Source organism: Diabrotica virgifera, chromosome 4 (assembly GCF_917563875.1).
Source record: "Diabrotica virgifera virgifera chromosome 4, PGI_DIABVI_V3a".
NCBI lineage: Eukaryota > Metazoa > Arthropoda > Insecta > Coleoptera > Chrysomelidae > Diabrotica > Diabrotica virgifera.
This window is the reverse complement of record NC_065446.1, coordinates 27,511,764-27,533,798: the sequence shown is the minus strand read 5'-3', so window position 1 is coordinate 27,533,798 and position 22,035 is coordinate 27,511,764. Positions and strand designations below refer to the sequence as shown.

General features: G+C 32.6%; 3 protein-coding genes across 8 annotated transcripts in view; 1 reads left to right on the top strand and 2 right to left on the bottom strand.

Moving 5' to 3' along the window:
- Positions 1–3,448, bottom strand: part of LOC114327929 (3'-5' ssDNA/RNA exonuclease TatD) — a 70,337-nt gene extending 66,889 nt beyond the window's left edge. For both annotated transcript variants that reach the window (XM_050648083.1, XM_028276644.2), the window contains exon 1: positions 3,171–3,448. In XM_050648083.1, the coding sequence (XP_050504040.1) occupies positions 3,171–3,321 (151 nt within the window). In that variant the 5' untranslated portion in view covers positions 3,322–3,448. The remainder of the gene's footprint in view (positions 1–3,170) is intronic.
- Positions 3,449–12,067: 8,619 nt separating this feature from the next.
- LOC114327930 (DNA replication licensing factor MCM4) overlaps positions 12,068–22,035 on the top strand; it is a 71,319-nt gene continuing 61,351 nt past the window's right edge. For 3 of the 4 annotated variants that reach the window (XM_050648052.1, XM_050648051.1, XM_050648050.1), the window contains exons 1-2: positions 12,068–12,654; positions 15,501–15,673. In XM_050648052.1, the coding sequence (XP_050504009.1) occupies positions 12,258–12,654; positions 15,501–15,673 (570 nt within the window). In that variant the 5' untranslated portion in view covers positions 12,068–12,257. The remainder of the gene's footprint in view (positions 12,655–15,500; positions 15,674–22,035) is intronic. The other variant, XM_050648053.1, reaches the window with a different exon arrangement.
- Positions 16,038–21,303, bottom strand: LOC114327931 (E3 ubiquitin-protein ligase RNF125-like). Of its 2 annotated transcripts, none has more exons than XM_028276649.2 (3): positions 21,156–21,303; positions 19,603–19,781; positions 16,038–16,209 (listed from the first exon to the last, which is right to left on the bottom strand). In XM_028276649.2, the coding sequence occupies exons 1-3, from the start codon at positions 21,190–21,192 to the stop codon at positions 16,129–16,131; spliced, it is 297 nt and encodes a 98-aa protein (XP_028132450.1). In that variant the 5' UTR covers positions 21,193–21,303; the 3' UTR covers positions 16,038–16,128. The 2 variants fall into 2 exon arrangements, with proteins under 2 accessions (XP_028132450.1, XP_028132449.1); XM_028276648.2 differs by having other exon boundaries at positions 21,057–21,288.

The window sequence follows — 22,035 nt, the reverse complement described above, 5'->3', positions numbered from 1 at the left end:
ATTCTGAAGAAAAGGGCATTTTTTACCAAACTACAAAAACTCGTTATTCGCTTTTGACTCCATTTTTTTAAACTAATCATTCAAGCCGACCAAACTTCTAGAACCTATTAAAAATACATAAGTCAAGAAAACCAAATCGGGTCAATGACAAATTTTAATTAACGTGGTGATTAGGGGGTTGTTTACGATAAATTTTTTGCTTAAAAAAATAAGGACTGACATTCTTTTCATTATAAGTCACTTAATTTTTTTAGCTAGAGATTTTGTTTTTATTTCTGGAGATACATATTTTTAAATACTTTAAATTAGTTTTAACAAGTTATCCTCGAAAAATGCATAGTTTTCCCGTCTTTTGACTTTGAATCTACAATATTTAGCATTTGACGAAGAAGAGCCAACATATAATAAAGTATAGCTCGATTACTATTGGTCTTAAAGAAAATAAAAAAACGGTTTTGTTTATTTTTTCAAAAGGTACATTTTTGTTAGATAAAGTTGTTTTGATAAAACGAAAACTTTTTGAGTTATTAGCAGAAAACTGATTAAAAACAAATGATTTTCTCGATATAAAACTAACACATAAAATATCAATTTTATAAAAAAAATATATAGAACGTTTTTTGTTTATAATGAATGTTTTTATCAACTCTTGCGGTCAAAATATAATAAAAATTTTCACCCCCGAGATAGGGTGGCAACCACCGCCATGGTAAAAGCGCCTTTTGGCATGATATAGATTTTGATCCTTGAACTATTCACTACTTATTCTCAAATTTTCAAACAAATCGATCCATTCTGTAAAAATTGCGAGGTTTTGTCCTATTTTAAACTTCATTACTTGGACTATATACCTTTTACTCAGATTATATCTATCCAATAGAAGCTTCTACGTTACACATGGTAGGGCAGAATCCACCATTTGTACCATCGAATCGGGGGTCTCACAAGGCAGCGTTTTGGGTCCACTACTTTTCCTGATTTTCACAGCGGATGTACGAATAACACACAATACTACAATAATTGAATCATTTGCAAATGACGTAGCTGTATTATCAACTAGTGAGAATCCAGTAGATGCCTCTTCTCCTCTCCAAACCCACCTAAACCTACTCGCAGAATGGTACAATCAATGGAGAATTAAAATCAATGAAAGAAAGTCAGTACAAGTAACACTTATCACCCGCCGGGAAATCTGTCCTCCACTCACACTTATCAATACACACATCCCCGTTAGCACAGAAGTGAAATACCTTTGATGCATTCGACCAAAGGCTAACATGGAATAAACACATCCAAATGAAACGCAGACAGTTGCATCTTAAGTTCAGAAAAATGTACTGGCTCCTTGGTAGGACATCTAAATTGTCATTAAATAGAAAATTACTCCTATACAAAATCATATTAAAACCAATTTGGATGTACGGTATCCATCTCTGAGGATGCGCGAAAGTAACAGAGATCACAACCATACAGCGATATCAATCGAAAGTCACACAATTCACAATGATCTGAGCACCTGAGTATTCCCTTTGTAAGAGATGAAATAGAGCTGGCAGCGACCAAACATGAAAGTCGAACAAGAAACCATGACAACGAACTGATTGAACATCTCTACCAGAATGGACCAATAATAAGAAGACTCCAGCGAACGTGGCCACAAGATTTAAAACAACAGTGAAATAAACCTATAAGACGGAGCATCATTGGATGCTCCCCATTCCGTGCTTAAAAATTTCATTCAAAGGGTACCCCCCGTTAAGATAGGCCAAATGCCATCACTTCCAGAATTCAATTATATTAATTTTTTTACGTTCTATGCAACTAAAAACTGAGATAACGCGGATTTTTAGCTCGCCACCCCCCTTACCCTTCCCCCACAGCCAAAAACGTAGATTTTTAGATTTATTTTTTTTTAGTTGGGTTGCAATTGATTTAAAAATTTCAAAAAATTCACACTTGTAGCTGAGGCTTTTACAAAACATGTCCATTTTTTATGGACCCATAGGTCGAGTGTACATAACCTCAAATTTTTTTTTAACTTTTTTAAAACCTATAACTTTTTTTCGGAGGGGGCTGCAGGTCCAATTTTTTGTATCCTACCCAGAAGATATCACAATGACATCTTTACTTTATATAAAAATATTTACTTTATATAAAAATCTTTACTTTATATAAAAATATTGCAAAAATTTGAATTTATTTTGTTAAAATGTAGTTTACTTGAGGACAAACTGAGCAACAGATATACTGAGAAAAAAAATTAAAACGAAAAAATGATGATTTATTGGACAGGTTGGGAGGAGGGCTAAAATTGGTCTAAGGCTTATTTTTTAAACACATCAAACGTAAAAAAATGAAAAAAAATATTCAGGCTGTATTGATCTCAAAAAATATTAGGCCTGGATCCCGCGTACCAAAAAAAGTTTATTAATAGCAAGCTGTAAATATGTGAATAGTTTAACGGTGTCTAGTCGGACAAAATTTGATGTAGGTATGGAAACAGGGGAAGTTTTAATTGTGAAACGTAATTTTAATTGTGGAACGTATCATCCTGATAAGTTTATGATTGTGAAAACTAGCAGGTCGTTTTTAAGTTTATTCAATAGCAAATTATATAAAATACCTATCCCTAAAAACCTATCCCTACCTAAGTACCAATAGCACTGTTGCTATTGATATTGAATTATGAGTCTCCTTCACAACATATAGAGTCTCCGTTGAATAATTTATGGTAACGCTATTTAGATAAAGATTTAAAAATGCAATTTGAGAAATGGAAAGTCACAGCACGGATAATCCACAGCCCAGATAATCCACACTCAGATAATCGGTGTTCTACTGTATTCCCAAAAACTAGTTCAAGAGGATTCGAAGTTTGCCATCAGGCAGGGTTTTTAAGGGCACAGTATCATAAAAAACAAATTAATAAATCTCCCAAGTCAAGTAGTTAAATTAAAAGTTTCTCTTTGTTGCTAAGAGATCCTGATAATATACTAATGATAAGAACATACAACGAATTGTTAATTCAAGAAACTGTCTGTTTTAATTGGGTTGATTGATTAATTTAGTTCAATTGGTAGATTCTGAAAAATTGGTCATAAATGATTGTAATTTTTGTAATTTATAAAACAATATTAAGCTTTTATGTGTAAACTGATGTTAACACTTACCCGAATCTTTAGCCCTTTGTACAACAGAATCTAAATCTCTACCATACTTTTTATTAGTTAAATTAGCACCAATATCAATAAGTATATAATTTTCATAGTATTTCTCCATATCCAATAATTCTGAATCTTGGTTTTCTACTTGAGCTGCCATCTTATATAATTATTTTTAAGAATGATTAATTGATTTAAAATTTGTAAACACAATAAATAAATATGTTCTAATTATAAAAATTAAGCAGTAAAAACATTTGGACCCAATCCCACTTCCAGTGTTCGTGTCAAAATTGTCAAAAATCAAATTCATGATAACAACAAAACGTTCTGAAGTTAGTAACGTTTGATCTACATACCATAGGCGTAGGCAGAAAATAAAAGGGACAAATGGAATTTATTCTGGAAGTTTTTTTTGTAACCTGTCAATTCTTTCAAATATCTTTTTGGAAATAAACTATAAATTATTATATAAAAGTGTCCACGCTTCGACTTCTAGGTTGGACACTATTTTCAAAATATCTAAAGTATTTTAAAATATTTTAAACAATGAAATGATAGTTTATATCAAAATAAATCAATTGTCTATTTGTTTAAACTTTTTTGTTAATTTTGGTTTTAAAGTATAAAACCACAGGAAAGACCTATAATACATACATCTGGCTATGAATGCAAGTCTCATGCTATGCAAGTCTGTCTTGCATGGCATATCTCTTGCCTAGCCTGATCCAGGCCTGATCTGTTTACATCAGAGCCATTTCTGTACAAGTTTAGATATCACTTTAATTGTTGCCAAAAGGAGAATTATATCAAAACATTAATTTTAGATATTTCAATTGGAGTTTCAGTCCAGTATTAAATATAAGTATTCAAATATAAATGACGAATTATTACATCCAATATAATATTTAAACTTACACAATAAGGTTTAAACTACACAATATAGTTTTATTCTAATAAACTATATTTTTTTTATATTGACAACGTGAATTTTGACAACACTTGCATCAAAATAGCACGAAAAATAGAACACGTAATTTTTCGTCTAGCACAGAAATTGCATGAAAATAGCGCGTGGGCACTGGGCATTAGTTGAATAATCTGTCTTGCCTAGCATGAAAATTGCATAATGTAATACCGTCTTAAACAACAGTACCTGCCATGATACTATAAATAACAAGATAATATATGGCGCATCTCGAAGAGAAGGGAGTCGTGACGTAGCTGAAGACCCAAGTTCGTAATGTCCGAATGATTTCCGATTAGTTTGAATTGCTCGCGGTTGTATAGACCAGGTTGTATGGTCGCCCCCGTTAGGCAAATTATTCCGATTCGATTTTTTTGCACAAACTTACTAAAAAAGAGTTCCTTATAACAAATCCACAGAGTGCCGGGAGGTGCCGCGGTCAGAAAATTGTTTAAACAATTTTTTTAAACAGATTCAAAAAAATTAATTTTTTCAATTCGTTCAATTTTCTTGGATTTTTTGGGTCATTATAAGCAAAGAAGGTCTCTTTGTTTCTCTAGATTCTAGATTTTTCTCTAAAATTTATTTTTGTCGAGTTATACGCGATTTAATATTTGAAAAACGCGAAAATCACCATTTTCAAGGCTTAATAACTCAGTTAAAAATTATTACTATGAAAGTTAGAAAGTGACCAAATTAAAGTTTAAAGTCCACCCTACAAGATCCCGAAGAAATTTTTTGTCATTATTTTATTACTAAGCTGTTATTTTTAATTATTAACAATGAGCGCTAACTGCATACAGGCGGCCGTCAATACTTAGTGCGAAATTCCGGCCATCTAATGGTGCATCTCACTTGCACTTATATTGACGGCCGCCTCACTTAGCGCTCAGTACAGCTCAGTAATAAAATAATGACAAAATTTCTTCAGGATCCTGTAGGGGGGCTTTCAACTTTGATTCAATCACTTTTGACTTTCCTAATAATAATTTGTAACCGAGTTCTTAAGCCATGAAAATGACTATTTTCGCGTTTTTCAAATTTTAAATCGAGTATAACTCAACAACAGTCAATTTTAGAGAAAAATTACAGGAGACCTTTTGGCTTATAATGACCCAAAGAATCTAAAAAAATTATACGAAGTGGAAAATAGATTTTTTGAATTTGTTTAAAAAAATTGTATTAACAATTTTCCGACAGCGGCACCTCACGAATTCAAATTCCGGTCTCCAGTTACGTGATGCGATGCGCGAACTTGGACGTATTTGCGCTACGGGAAGATACTATCTTGTTATTTATAGTATCATGGTACCTGCTACTTATATGTTCTACTTCTACTCGCAGTACTACTTAAGAGGATCGGTACGTATTTTCGGCTGCAATGCTATTCAAATGGGGATTCATTTTTTTCGAATCCTGAGAAAACTAATAAATATTTTTGAAAAATTTAAACGCAGAATAAACTATTACGTTATTAGCGAGGGCCGAAAGTCCCTGAGAACTTCTATAATGTTTATTTTAATAAGTTACAGGGGTGAAAAACTAAGCGAAAGTTTAGTGTGATTTTTATTTCAAATATCTCATTCAAAATAAACTTTTTATTTATTTTAAGGGACTTTCGGCCCTTGAGAATAATTTAGTCTTTCATTCTGCGTTTAAATTTTTCAAAAATATTTATTGGTTTTTTCAGGATTTGAAAAAAATGAACTAAATTTTTTTTTTCTCTGATTCTGGCTTTGGTTTAGAACTAGAACCTTTAGCCACGTAATTGTATAACTTATCACTAAGTCAGGGGAGTAATAGGCCATTTCAAGACTTTGACGTTTATGACACTAATTGAAAGCTGGAAGGCAAACATTGAAATTATTTATATTTGTACCGCATTGAGTTTCTTAAGTTTTTTACGTTTAATAGTTTTTTTATAAAATAGTTATTGTTGTCATAAAATAGTGGTTTATATAATTGTTTTTATATAATAGTTTAATCGTTGTATAATAGTTTTTTATAGTTGTATTTTCCGAACATTTTGCTGTTGACTTCTGTAGCTTCTAGCTGTAGAAGTACTTTAACGACTGTATTTAGTTGTAAGCAGTGAATAAATAAACATAAGTAAATATTTTCAAAAGCTTTTGGTATATAGATCCATTTTCCCTCAAGGGGTATGAGTTAACCTACAGTAGAAAAAGTTTTTCAAGGGTGACAACATCGACAAATATAGTTACTTACATGGACATAGTTTTTTTTGTATTTGGAGCTTAGTAATAGTTTTTACACAGGTCAACAAATGAAGGCATTCAAGAGTTTAAATTCTTACAAATATTTTGAGGTAGGATTTGTATATAATTGTGGAGCTATAAAAATAAATAATTTCATCATAGTGGTTCACCCCAGATATCTTAAAAAATTGACCTTTTAAAGAATTTGTACAGTCGGAAAAATGAAAGAATACCCATGAACGGTCACGTCAAACAGGTACAATCACATATTTTGTATTTGCTGTTCTTTTTCTATAAATAACAAACGATAGAGATAGATTAATTATGTTAATAATATGTGATCGTTCATGGGTACTCTTTCATTTCTCCGACTGTACCTGCAGTGAAAAAATTTCAAGAGAAGAAACTGAGAATCTGCCGGAAGAGGTGAAATGTTTTTTGATTTTAGACAACGCTCCTGCTCATCCCTCTGAAAATATTCTATGATCAAAACATGGCAACTTTAGTTGTATGTTTTTGCCAAAAAATACATCGCTTATTCAACCCATGGATCAGGAAATAATTTTAGCAACAAAATGAATATATCGCAGAAAGTTTTTAGATGAAGTAATTGTATGATGAAGATAACACAGAAGATACAAGAGGGCAGCATACTTTGCAAAACTTAACTGTTACAATTTGAAATCAACAATTTGTTAAGTTTGCTACAGCATGGAAAGGCAGTTATTAAGGGGTTACATAGGTCATGCGGGTAAAAAAGTGACTTTTTAAAAAAATTATATCTTGGAAACTAAAAATTATTTTTATTTATAATTGGAACATGTAAAAGTATAGTACACTCAAAAAAATTTCAGCCAAATATATTCATTTTTGTAGAGTTGACTGCAATTTTTCGACAACAGCCCTTTTTTGCGGTGAGTAGCATAACAAGTCCAGTCTCATCTGAAATTTCTTGTAGTTTATACCTCTGGTTAGTGAATGAACAAAGATTTTTTTATTAGATGAGGTCATTTTTGTTTTATCAAAAAAAACTACTTTAAAAATGAGAAAAATTGGGGTCAAAAATGTGTTTAAACTTATGTAAAATCTTCAAATTTAATTTTTTTTAATTCCTTCGTTCATTTACTAGCCAGAGGTATAAACTACAAGAAACTTTTTGATTTCAAATGAGACTGGACTTAGTTATGCTGCCCACCGCAAAAAAACTTAAACTCTACAAAAATGAATATTTTTGGCTGAAACTTTTTTTGAGACTACCTTAAGTACTATACTTTTACATGTTCCAATTATAAATAAAAATAAATTTTAGTTTTCGAGATATAATTTTTTTAAAAAGTCACTTTTTTTACCCATAAGACCTATATAACCCCTTAAAAAAGTGTTTGATGGCCAAGATGCATACATATATTTAGAAGGAAAGTTCCTAATTTCTGTAGTATAATACATAATACCGAAGAGGAAGTAGCTCTAAGCGCCGGACTCCACTTGCGATTTGTAGTCGTGAAGATTGAACACATTCTTTCAAATAGAAGTCAATCCATGATTATTTAGTTACAAATGGATTGACTTGTATTTGAAACAATGTGTTCAATCTTCCTGATTACAAATCGCAAGTGGAGTGCGGTGCTAATAACACCAAAATATTCCATATATGTGAGACCAGAAATACAGTGATGAGCACTCTAATAACCTGCAAAATAGCACAAAAGATGGAAAACGTATTAAGTAGTGAGATAAAAAGAAATGAAACTAGTCGAGCTGGGAAATTTAGCGATATTAACTTATACATTTAGATTGTATTGATTGTGTACCACCTTCAGACGTATCAGACGAGTTTGGAAACTACCACTGTCACAGTGACAGTTTTAGTTGACATACTCCTCTGATATGTGTAAAGGTGGGAAACAATTAATATAAAATAAAATTTAAAGGTTAATTTCGCTAAATTTCCCAGCTCGTTTCATTTCTTTTTATCTCACAACTAAATATGTTGCCCGTCTTTTGTGCTATTTTGCCGGTTATTAGGGCACTCATCACTGTACATCCTTGCTGATGTGACAATACCTCCTATCTGTTTTTTCATGAGTTTTGTAGGAGAGATGGAAAAACATGTTTTAAGGTCACCTCCTGTGTTCATATGTAAGTTTTGACTTGTTTTGTAGTTCATAGATAGTTTAATTTACTACAAAACAAGTCAAAAAATATCATATGAAAACAGGAGGTGACCCTAAGACAAGTTTTTAGTCTCTCTTACGAAACTCATGAAAAAACAGATAGGATGTATTATTACATCACTGACGATATCTGGCCATACCAATTAATACATCCTTGATAAATATAAACATTTTTATTGAACAAAATCTTTTCATACATTTTTTTAATGCAATTTACTGATATTCCTAAATATTTCAAAAAAATGTGTCACATTTGCTTTGTAAACCTTTCTTTTGCCTTTCGTAGCCACATATTCCGTTTCCTTCCTGGGTTTTTGTAGACCACTTCTCTCAGCTGATTCTAAAAAAAATAAAATAAATGGTAATTTTTCTATCCTTTACAATTAACAATCAGAAGAAATATTTACAATAATAATATGCATAAATAATAATATTTTGTATTTTGACAATGACGTCTGATTTGGAAGTCGAAAGATTAATAAAATTATTTTTTAAGTTAAATTGTGGCTTATTTCCCAATTAGAATAGTTAATTACAAAAATGCCTCAAATAACTAGCTTCAGAACAATAAATAATTCGTTTCATACCAACATTCGTCCAAAGTCAATTATACCTGTAGTATTTCCATGAAAAGATTCTTTAAGTGAATTTTGCATAGTTTTCTTTAAAATATCTCTATCAGGCCAGAACACAAATTTTTTTAACCTAAGACACATTATATACAAAGTATTTTTGAAATAAGTTGATACCGGGTAGGGTGAAATACTAAACCTATATCCCAAATCTTTATAATCTAAGTTTAAGCTTAGTTTAGCTAAAGTAAGCAATACTTGATCACTTGGTGACAAAACAGTATTTTGATGGTATTTGATAAATGGTGTAATATACTTTAAAGCTATTTTAAAAACATTGTAATTTGCTAAACCAGTATAATTTTTAGTTTTGGCATCATCATTTCCTATACTTTCACAAGATAAAGCTAATTTCTTAAGCTGATATTTAAAATGCTGTGTTAATGTTAATGACATAAAATGTATTTGTTAATTTTTCCATTGTAATATATGTTTGACTATTTGGCAAAATCTTGTCTTCTACTAAACTAGCTTTTATACCAAATAACTGCTATCTACCACTAACTATCCACTGTTTCTAAATCTACTAAAGTAACAGTAATGTATCATTAATGAAAAATGTGTAAAATCATAGACCTACCTAGTATTTGTAGAATATAAGACAGTCCAGTGTCTTATAAACAATTTCAAGAGGAATAAAAAAGCAATTTTTTCTTGTAGGTACCCTTTTCTTTTAATTCTCCTTTGGTACCTTAATTCCCATTTTAGATTTTGGGGAACTCATTTCATTGTGTTTATATACCCCATATTTATTGAAGGAACCCAATCTGGATTGTTATTATCAGTTAAGTCGGCTGGTTTTCCTACAAGATTAGACTGTCAACATCTTCAAAAATGGTTAATGTTCAAATGTTGTAACTTACCAGATATAAGATGATTACAGGGGAATTTCCATTTTGCTAGTAAAATCTTAATATTTTATTGCATTTTACCATTGTTGTTGCCTCTCAGATGATAACTATAACTTATTTAGTTAAATTGGTTCAGTTTTGTGCTTAGAATGTAGCACTGATGGTAAGTGGTAAAAGCTAACTTTATCACGATTACTTTGCATTTCACACTTCAAAACACAACATCAATGAGGCATATTATCTTTCTAAATTAATACTTCCAGAGCAAATGTTAAATTAATCTTTGTACAACAACTAAAATGATCTAAAACCATAAGAACCTGATAGAATAATATTCAATGTTTGCCTTCCGGTAGCCATATTGTTTTAATTTTGACAGCATCTTGGAACGGCCTATGTGTAGTGTGTGTGTTGAGTAAGTGTCTTGTTACTTTGCAAAGTCGACGTCATTGTCTTTGCAAAGAGACGCTAATTGTTTCCGAACGTCTGCGGTCCCTCCGGTGAGTACCGATCCCACAAGGACAGAAACAATTTTTCATTCACTAATTTATAATAAATGAAAAATTTCTGACCCTGGTAGGATTCGAAAAATGAACTAAATGCCGTGGTAATATTTTCCAAATCTATCTTTGTCTTACAACGCACTCAGCCGAATATAATATTGTCAGCATATATTGTCAGTCAGACACTGACAATCAGTGACAATTTTAAATATTTGACATTGCATCGGGAATATTTTAAGTTATTGATTAAATATTATTGATATATAGTGTATTTGATAAATAATTGATTTAAGACGTGAACTTAATAAAAAGGTATTTATTGTGTATTATTTGTGGAAGATCCAAGCAGAGAATACATGAGGATAATATATTCTGTGATCCAAGTATTTTGTTGTTAAAGATGTTCAAAATTGTAAGCGTTCCATAACAATATATTATTGAAAAATCACTTTAACACTTTTCCTCTTTTCTCGATTGAGTATTAGTTTTTGTTGTACAAATAAATTATTACAATCACTGAATACATAGTTAGTGAAAAAATTATCACATTTATTATTAACTGAATTAATAATTTGCAATTATAAAAATAACAGTTATCCAAGAACATTCAAAAGCCATCTCTTTAAATTAATGATGACATTTTCAAGTAGAATGACATTCTAGTAATGTTTACATATCCATACCAGTGTGAATTTTACTACACGTAATTTGCCGTGTAAAGACAGAAAAAGTAGGGATACATGTAAAATATTTGCGAATTATGTACCCATAGCCTTAATAGTTGCATACTTCTCACAAAGATCTGACGCCACAAATTTCTATTAAATTTTCAACAATACGCTAATAACCGGCAAAATAACGCAAAAGACGGAAAACATACACACGTTGTGAAATAAAGAGAGGTGAAACTAATATGGGTGAAGAATTATAAAAAATAAAAGAAAAAATATAAATTTATTGGTTTCTACTGATGATAATTTTCCATCTCTACTAGTTTCATCTCTATTTAGTTCACAACGTAGTATGTTTTCCATCTATTTCTTTATTTTGTCGGTTATTAACGAGCTCATCACTGCATGATAAATTTATGACCTTGGTTTGTTTGTAGGTACTAATGACATATAAATAAATGATAAATCACAGAGTTTTATTAACACTTTGACGAACAGTGCGTCAAATGTATAATCAAGTGTTGTAGTTTGCAAAGTAGAATAGGGAAAAATGCAACGTCTATCGACGTTGTGTCACATCCAATTACATCAATGGAAATTAAGACGTCTATAGACGTTCTGTCCGTCAACGTGTTAAATGACTTTAATTATTATTATTATATCTACGGTGTAGTAAACTATTTATTATTATCGTAAACTTTTTCGCTGTTTCCTGTTTTAAACATCTGTTTTTTAAACTCAGATTTTAAATTCTAAAGATTTTAGCTTACCCATGGCCGTCTTTTTCATCCTACGACCATGGCTTGCCATAAACCCCAAAGTTTACCCAATTATTGCTAGCTTCACATCAAAAGTTAAATGAAATTTGACAATGACAAAATTGACTTGACACTTGACAGCACTCTTTCCCGCGCTTTTAGTTTACGTTTTACAGAAATTTTGATTATAATTTATAATATAAATTCTAATTTTATTTTCTATTACTTCGTTTAACATTCTTGTTAAGAAGGTAATACAATTTAATTTTTGTACCTACTAATAAGTGCGTGCATTGAATATTTATAGAATAATAGTTATTCAGAATGCCTTCCCCTGCACCTTCTCAAGATGGTTCAAGAACACCAAGACGTTCAGCTAGAAACCCAGGAGGATCTCAAACTCCGACAAGAAACGGGGAATCTAATACTCCATCCCGTAGAGGTAACGCTACACCCAGAAGGGAAGAATCACGAACCACCGATGGATCCCAGACACCATCACGTAGAGGCAACGCTACACCCAGAAGGGAGGAACCTTCCCCTGCTAAAAGTACTACATCATCAGTTAGAACACCAAGGAGAGGACGTAACACTCCAGCTAAAAGTATTTCAACTGTCGATACACCAATGCGTTTTGGAGCCCCTAGAAATGACATTGATGCTCAAAGCGAGATTCCGTCATCTCCTGCACATAGTTTAGCGCCCACAAGTCCTGGTACAGGTATAGTATTTATATTTAACCTCGTATAACTACTATTTAAATTCCTCACCATTTAGGAGCCTTAGATTTAATCTAATGATCACATAGAATTTCTAGTCTATATATTAGGGGTGGCCAAGCTCCTTGATAGTCCGAGCCATTTTTCAAAATTATAATTTTTCGCGAGCCGCAATTAAACAATAAAAAGTGTAAAAATGGTATTAAATTTTTATCTCAGTGATGGGATTTCACGAATTTTAAGGTGAAATAAAAGGGTTTACATCGTTGTTTCAAATATGGAAATAATTCTGCAAGCAGAATTACTACTTACTATTTTAGGATTATATTTTAGGAAAAACTATTTTAGGATGCTTCGATTCTTCATCATCCTTCCATCTTTGTCTGGGACGGTCTACTGATCTACTGTTTGGTTTATCAAAAAACACTGTTCTTCCTTTCCTCTGATTTTACCACATGACCTGCACATGTTATCCGGTTGGCTTTTATATGTCTGACGATGTTTTCAGTACCATACACAGTTACCAATTCAACTGTGCACTACCACTCTCCTGTCAATTCATTTTTTTGAAGGCCAATTATCATTCTGATAACTCTTCTTTCAAAAACCAGCAACATATTTATTTCTCGCTGATGTAGAGGCCATGTTTCACTTCCATATTTATGTAATAAATGAGCGAATAATTGACATGCACAATCTGAATTTAGATTGTCATTTCAGCAGCTTAGATCTTAATAATGATGATAGGGAGTATAATTCTCGATTCCACGTAGCTATCCTTGCTGAGACCTCTATTTATATGTGGTTGTCATGTGTGATTACCGCCCCTAGATATTTAAAATCGTTTTCTACTTCGAAGTTGTGGTCATTAATAGTTATGTCCTGCAGTCCTGTCTAACTCTTGGTCTTGGATTTTGGGTTACTAGCATGTATTTCGTTTTCTCTTTATTTATTCTTAGTCCCAGACTACCTGCTTCTTCCTTGATTTGTAAAATCACCTCTCTCGCATCTCTTGTAGAATGAGCGACTGCACCTAGATTATCTGCAAAGGCCAACAATAGATTTGGTCCTCGATTCGCGAAGCCTCCTGTCAGCTTAGATGACATTTTACTTATTACATATTCTAAGGCCGAATTGAATAGCAACGTTGATTCCTGAGTCCTGATTCCAACAAAAATTAAAAGTAATTCAGGGACATTTATTGAGAGCCACAAATAATCCTTCAAAGAGCCACATGTGGCTCGCGAGCCACAGTTTGGCCACCCCTGCGTATATATTATGCACAGCTATGGCGCGATATTCCTAATTTGACTGAAATAAAAACCGATTTTGAACATCTTCCATAATAGTAGAAATATACATTTTAACACGTTAATCGCCATGACACCTGACAGTTAGGTTTCAGATCCTGTAATCTATAATCGTACATGCTCTGAAACCCATACAGCAACCTTCACTAGTAGCATGAACATTCAAGTCTCTCTAAGTTGGGTCTGGAGGTAGGATATTTTTCGCTTCATTTTGGCGATTTACATGTTCTGTAAAAATCTAAAACTATATGAAAAATGTAAAAAATAATACTCCTTTTATTTTGTGACTCTTTTCCCATTAGTGATTATATTAACACATTCTGTGTGAATGACATACATGTGAGCCACATGATGTATTCAACAATGTGCGGATAGCCTGCATGTATGTCATTGATCATGCACATTTTTAGTATGGGTTTTTTTATGTCCGTTCAGAGTATTGTCTAGGATCAGACATCCACACACAATGTGTTAATACAAACTAGTATATCACATTAATATACACTATACACTCTATAGGATTTAAATGTGAATGTTATGGTGAGAGCCTTAATATGTCACATCTGTTATTTCTAATAATGGAACCAACAGCTAGTTTAACATATTTTGGTTTATATAATTTTATAAAGGCATACAGACACAAAATTCATATCATCATAGTAATTACCTGATTTTGTTTGGGACTTCCATCTCACATAATATATACTGACAAAAGCTGCTTTGTTTCCTACACCCTCCATGATTAAATGGCCCTCAGAGAGGGGTTTTTAAGCCCCTCTTATGGCTTGAAAGTAAATATGTTTCATCAGTAAGGGAGCGTTCAAAAATCTTCAAAAATTGCGTTACGCAATAGTTAAACGCCCATTACAGTGCCTTATGTAGGGGGAGGGGGTCAGAAATCGTGTTCAACGCTCCCTAAACACAATAAATCTTTTTTCGTTTCTAAATTTATATCGGAATAGGGCTTGCCCGTGAATAAATAAATAAATTATTTAATCTATCTTAATTACTGTAAACTACAAAATTACGTAAATTACAAAATTGTCAATTAATTTCTGTTTTTTTCCAACAAAACACCAGATTCCCAGTTTCCAAACACATAAAATTTCTTTGCCTCCTTTATGTTCAAATTCTTTTTGTTCTCCTTTGTTTTTCAGTTATTTGAAAATTAATAATTTGCTGACGTAACAGACCTTGTTCAACTGTCTGTAATTTTATTTTTGAAGATTTTGTGTGCATCTTATCCTTCTTTTTCTTTTTCTTCTCATAGCACTACAACCCAGGGTGGGTTATTAAGAATTGAGATTTTACACCAAACTTGTCAACGTCACAAATCGACCTTATAGTAAAACTATCTACATAAACAATGTTGTGGTTGTCAATTGTCAATCAACTGAGCTCTCTCTATGCTAATTTAAAATTTGCTAGCATGCACAGTATGTTCATGTCTATTCCTATATCGGTTCTACATTATCTTGGAATAAATTTAAATAAAGTATTTTTAAAACCAATAATACTACTATATTACATTTAAATAGGGCTGGCAATGAGTGAAATAGATCTAAGCTCCCCACTCAACTATGGAACTCCAAGTTCTTTGGGATCAATTAGGACACCAAGATCAGGTATTAGAGGCACCCCAATTCGTATGAGACCTGATGTTCGTTCTGATAAGAGAATTAGACAAGTCAATGTAGGAGGAGATGCAGCTGTAAGTATCAAAACATTTAAAAATTAGCATTTATTATTAATTTGTAATGTATCTACTATTTTATGAAGTACTCACTTTAAAAATATCACTTTAACACATTCCGTACTAAGTGACTCATATATGAGTCACATTGATTTTTCGCATAGACCAGTATCTCGCTTGTGAACCGAGGATTGCACTGCGGATACCAGCAATTTAAATAGCTAATAGCTATGGTCTATGAGGACGACACTTAAGTACCCCTTTGGTAGTGAACATGTTAAGACATGTTCTTCACTTTGAGGTACATATTTTTTTATTCACTTTGTTGCTTATTATGTGATATGTTTCATATATTTATTTATGATTCAAGACAAATAAATAGTAATTTATAGGTTAATATTTATTTCATTCTCTGCACTATAATAAAAATTATAATAATATATAAGAATATCTTCCTATGTTTAATTAATCCGTTATACTGTGTTTTCAGATATTAGTTTTAGTTTTCTTTTCACCATTTCCTTTGTCAAATCTGAATATTTATTATCTTCATTCTAAAAATTAATCATTTTTAATAACCAATGTGTGTATTATTAATAAATTTTAAATTATATAGGTAAGTAATTTATAAAAATCTGATAAAATGCACTATTTATATTTTATTATAATATGACATTTACAATACAGTGTGGGCCAAAGAAAACAGTCCACCTCGCTTTTTGGCAGTATTTATTAGATTTTAAGGAAATTCAGAAACAGGTTGATTTTTTGATCTAAGGGGGACACATTTTTACAGTACATACATCCGTCATTTGTCAACCCCCTCCCTTCCACTTCCCCCACCCCTCATTTTTAAATAGTACATACACCTGTCATTTGTCAACCCCCTCCCTTCCACCTCCCCCCCCTCATTTTATATGGGAATAGGCATTGATATAAAAACACCCAGGATAGAACCTATGAACAAAGACACACAAGAAGACTCTCATTCACACTTACAAGACCTTTATTCGACCCGTCATGGAGTAGAAATCATGCCTCTACTCTCTTTGCGCTAGAGCAAAACAAGAGAGGTTGCTGGGGGCAGAACGTAGAATCTTGCGTAGATGCAACTATGAGCACTGGCGATACCCCTCAAACGAAATCCATAACATCTCAAACATCCCCAAAATCACTGAGAGAATAAATTCTCTGAACAGGAACTTCACAATCAAAGTAATCAACGGCCCCCCCTCCGACACACAAGAATCTCTCAAATGTTCCTGTTCATCTTCCGGCCACGTACTCTGCTGAACGCCCAAACACAAAAAGATTCATTTACCGTCTGCTCTAATGCAAACATGCATTGACGAACTCCCGGCAGAGTACGAAAACATCCTCGAGGCTACTCCGTTAGCCTTCCGTACCCACCTATAACATATCCTCTTCCCTACCCCGAACAAGGAGAACTTGGTTTTTTGCGGTTTCCCAACTTCATTGCACAATTATACCTGTTCGTCCCAAGAAAATAGCCGCAACTATTTTCTCCACTCGAACGCTCACTGTCCACGCTTCGCTCAAAAGCCACCTCCTGACTGCCCACGAGGGACGCAGGACCGCCTGTCGTTGTACAATGGTTTCTAGGGAGACTGGTCGAGAGCAAAGCACGGACAGTACACGTAAATGTCTATGGAACCAACAACAATCCATCAAAACTTTCTTCTCTGTTGACTTTTGGCCTTCTGGACACACCGCAAAGTAGCTGATAAAAAGTATCTAATAACTTGACATAACAATGGCCGACTATTGGTTTCCGGAATAATTTCTTGATTTACCAACAGGAATGCATTAAATTATTGACTTAATATTTCCTTAATACATAATGTTACCTGTTTTACAATGTATTTTACATTAAAATATGTCACCAAATAAAATATTTATTATTTATTAACCACAAAAACACCTGTCAACACCAACTTCACGTCAGAAATTGTAAACAGTATGTGACGTCAGTTCCGTCGCAGATCAGATGCATGTAAAATTATACACAGTTAGACCCCTTGGGAATAGGGGTCGTGTGCTAGCTGATTTGAAAGGTTATTCAATTTTCTATTCAGTAATATTAACACTGACATAATTATTTATACAGGATGTCCAAGAAAAATTATTTTGAATTAAATTAATTGACACAAAAAGAAGAATGTATGTAATTTATTTAACTCAAAATACATTCTACTGCTGACACAAAACAGAAAAGAATGTTTATTTGATAAATAAACATTGTTTGTTGCTTAAATTCAATATTCAACCTACCAAGAGGCATATGGGTGGCATCTTGAACATTGAAATTAAGTGAAAAGCAATGTTTATTTACCAAAAACCATTTTTTCTGTTTTGTAACAGCAGTAGAATGTATTTTAAATCAAATAAATTACATACATTCTTCTTTTTGTGTCAATTAATTTAATTACAATATTTTTTTCTTGGACACCCTGTATAAATAATTATGTTAATGTTTATATTACTGAATAGAGAATTGACTAACCTTTCAAATGAGCTAGCTCACGACCCCTATTCCCAATTTAAAAATGAGGGGTGGGGGAAGTGGAAGGGAGGGGGTTGACAAATGACAGATGTATGTACCATAAAAATGTGTCCCCCTTAGATCAAAAAATCAACCTGTTTCTGAATTTCCTTAAAATCTAATAAATACTGCCAAATATCGAGGTGGACTGTTTTCTTTGGCCCACACTGTATATTTAAATATGATTGACCACAAGTCCACAAGAGTAATGCAAATTAGTACTTTATATAAGACCAGCACATGTATATGATCAGCACATGGAAATAATATTGCTGTAGGTAAATATTAGCCATAGTGACAAGGTTAAAAACCCATTGATTAGAGCATGGAGCCATAGGCTCAAGATTGCTAAAACTGGATCACCTGACATTTTCGATTATCAGTCATTAATTTGTTACTAACACACCTGTTCCCATAACAGTATAATGATTTCTATCTGTAACAGAATAACTATCAAAATAGTGTCGAATAATACCAAAATAATTTTATGTCATCTGCATATGCTGAGACTTCACAGTCAGTCAGGATCTGATAGCATCATCAACAAAAACTGCAAAGAGAAGTATCTCAAATGGGTACCTTGGGGCACTCCAGAGCTAGGAAAGTATTCATTTGAAGTAAAGCTCTTCAGTTTGGCACACAAAGATTGGTTTTGTAGCCAGTAAAGAAATTTGCCAGACACTCCAAATAATTCCAGTTTATGCAATAAAAGGCAATGATCTACCATCTACCATGTGAAATGCTTTACACAAGTCAGTATAAGTGGAATCCACCTGAAAAGTGTTTTCCAGCGCATTTATAATGTAATCAATGTAAACTAATAGATTAGTAGAAATTGAATAACCAGGCGGGAAACCATGGCGATACCTAACAACAATAACCTGCGTTCTAAATACACTGAAAAGATTGCTAAGTACAGAGATCTGGAAATTCAAATACGAAGACAATGGAGAATACTAAGTACCCAGACAATACCTAGTATAGTCTCTACTACTGCAGTAATTCTAAAGAACCTCCTAGAAAACATAAAAAAGCTGGGTCTGAATGAACATCTCTATAAGACCATGCAGAAAGCTAGAGAAAATTTTTGGGAGACACTCCATCATACCAAGTCACCTAGGGCTCAATAACACGGAAAGAAAGAGTCCCACCAAAACTCAATCCTTTTGATACTGTAGTTATCTGGACCACGAAAAAAATGGAATGACAACATACTGGAGGCACATTGAAAAACAGACAGAGTTATGTCTACACAAAAAGAAGAAGAGGTATCTGGAATCAGGGAATTATATGGCTAAATCTGGATACTAATTTTAAAATAGTGATAATTTCAAACCCAGTATAACAAGTAACCTGAAGGAGAAAAATACTTTTTGTTACAAACCTCAATAAGCTGTAATTTTTTTAAAGGCGCTCTGCAGTAAGGGCAGCTATAATTCCAACTATTTTTATTTCGAAAAGTGTAAAGGCAATCTAGGCAGTATGCATGACCACATTTTGACCTAATCGGCATTGTCAGTAGATTAAAGCAAATTGGACAGTCTTTATTGTATATTTTCATATCTGAAACAAAATTACGAAATTAAAGGTTCTCTTATAATAATTTTGTACTCGTGTAAATAACAAAGTAGAGTGGGGATGGTTGTTTACCCCATTTGTCATGTAACCACATCTGTCGTGTTGGGTTCTGATTTGGTTCAGCATAGTTCATGTGTTGCGTGGGAACTCAAAACCTGGTGGTTTTTGTGTGATGCAGGATACGCTGCCATTTTGTTGTTCCATCCATTCTCAAGTCCATGTTGTCATTACATTGAACATTACATTGATCATTTTCCACCAATCTTTGCTGTTTTTATTGGGGTCTATATCTTGATAGATTGGCAGGCTCTCCATCAATTATTCTGTACTCACTGGTGAGTGAGTGTATGCATCATAGTTTGGGCGAAATGTCGCTCAGTACTCGGAGCCATTGTGGGGAGGGGGTGGATTTGATAACGCCTGCAATCATTCTCATTGTATTGTTCAATTGGGCATCTACTTTGTGTATATGTGGGGCTGTTAAACCAGACTGAAGAGCAGTATTTAGCGGTTGAGAAGACAAGGCCCAGGGCAGATGATAGCAAGGTGGAAGCCAATGCTCCTCATGTTGTGCCACACAGCTTCTGGATGATGTTGTTTCTGGATTTAAGTTTTTGTCAGATTTACCTTGAAGGATAGAGTTCTGTCAAGAGGCACCCAAGGTACTGTGGTGTTTTATTGTAGGCGAGTGTGGTGTATACAGTATTATAAAATGTAATAAATATATGTGTAGCAAAATATGGTATTACCTCGAAATACCCAACTATTAAGGAGGTAGGCGCAAAATATTGGTCCAATGCTATTTAAATGCATTAATTTTTTTCGAAACCTGAGAAAACTAAAAGGTATTTTTGAAAAATTTAAATGCAGAATGAAAGATTACATCGAGGGTAGAAAGTCCCTGAAAACTTCTATAATGTTTATTTTAATAAGTTACAGGAGTGAAAAAGAAGAGAAAACTGAGTGTGATTTTTAATTTCAAAGATCTCATTCACAAGAAACTTTTTGTTTATTCTAAAGGACTTTCGGCACTCGGTAATAATGTTATCTTTCATTCTGCGTTTAAATTTTCCAAAAATAATTATTAGTTTTCTCAGGAATCGAAAAAAATGAATGCATTTAAATAGCATTGGACCAAGATTTTGCTCCCAGCCCCTTAATGGAAAGATTTTTACGTTTCCTGAAAAATTTATATGTTGTAACATGTGTTGTTTTCAAAATGACTGATTCAATTTAAAAAAAAATATTTAAATTTATTACCTTCAGGTTTTACAACTCTTATTTTTCTACATGTATTGAAGATATAGAACGAACATAAAAAGCTGGTTAAAATTATAAAAGAAGTAATTGCGTAGTTACTTATTATTTGTTCTTTGAGTTCTTTAACTGTATCCATTTTAATTTCATTTAAAAATTAATATTAGTCCTCTATTTCTTTTAAAAATATGTATAGGCATCTATTAAAAAAATATATTTTGACGAAAGTTTCTTCTTATTGATGTAAAATGTCATATATGACATATTTAAACATTCAGAAAGTTAAGTTTTTACTAAGTAAATGATTATACGTATGAAGCAAGTACACTATCTTACAAGTTACATGGGTATAGTATTATAATAAAAGTGATTTTCTTGCGAGATTTCTTTATACTATTTATAGTGCAGTCACTGAAGGTTTTTACCTCCGATTTCGTTGAACCTTCATCGATTTTCATGAAAACTGTTAAGTAGTTAGAGGATACCACAAGGAACAAAGGTGACATGATGCCAACTTGCGCTTTTAACCTGGGGGGTGGATGCCGCCCCTTCTCGGGGGTGAAAATTATTTTATTAAAAGATAATACCATAAGTCGATAGAGGGACAAATTCTAAGCAAAATTTGTTATATAAAGTTATTAATATAAGTCAATACTTTTTGAGTGATTAAAGATCAAAAGTTGTATTTTTTCGTAAAAAAATGCATGTTTTAAAGCTGTTTTTCACGTATAACTCAAAAACTATAAGCTTTTAGAAAAAAGTTATTATTACCAAAATTGAAGATAGTAAAAAACTGAATACACTTCTCACTCAAAGAACTAAACTAATGTTAATTCAAAGCGAGTTATGGGTAATTGAATGTATTTTTTTTCGACGAGTACTCAAATCTAAGTATTCAAGCTAAAATAACGGGAAAACGATGCATTTTATAACTAAGTACTTGTCAAAGTACTTCGGAATATCTATAAAATGAGCTCCAGAA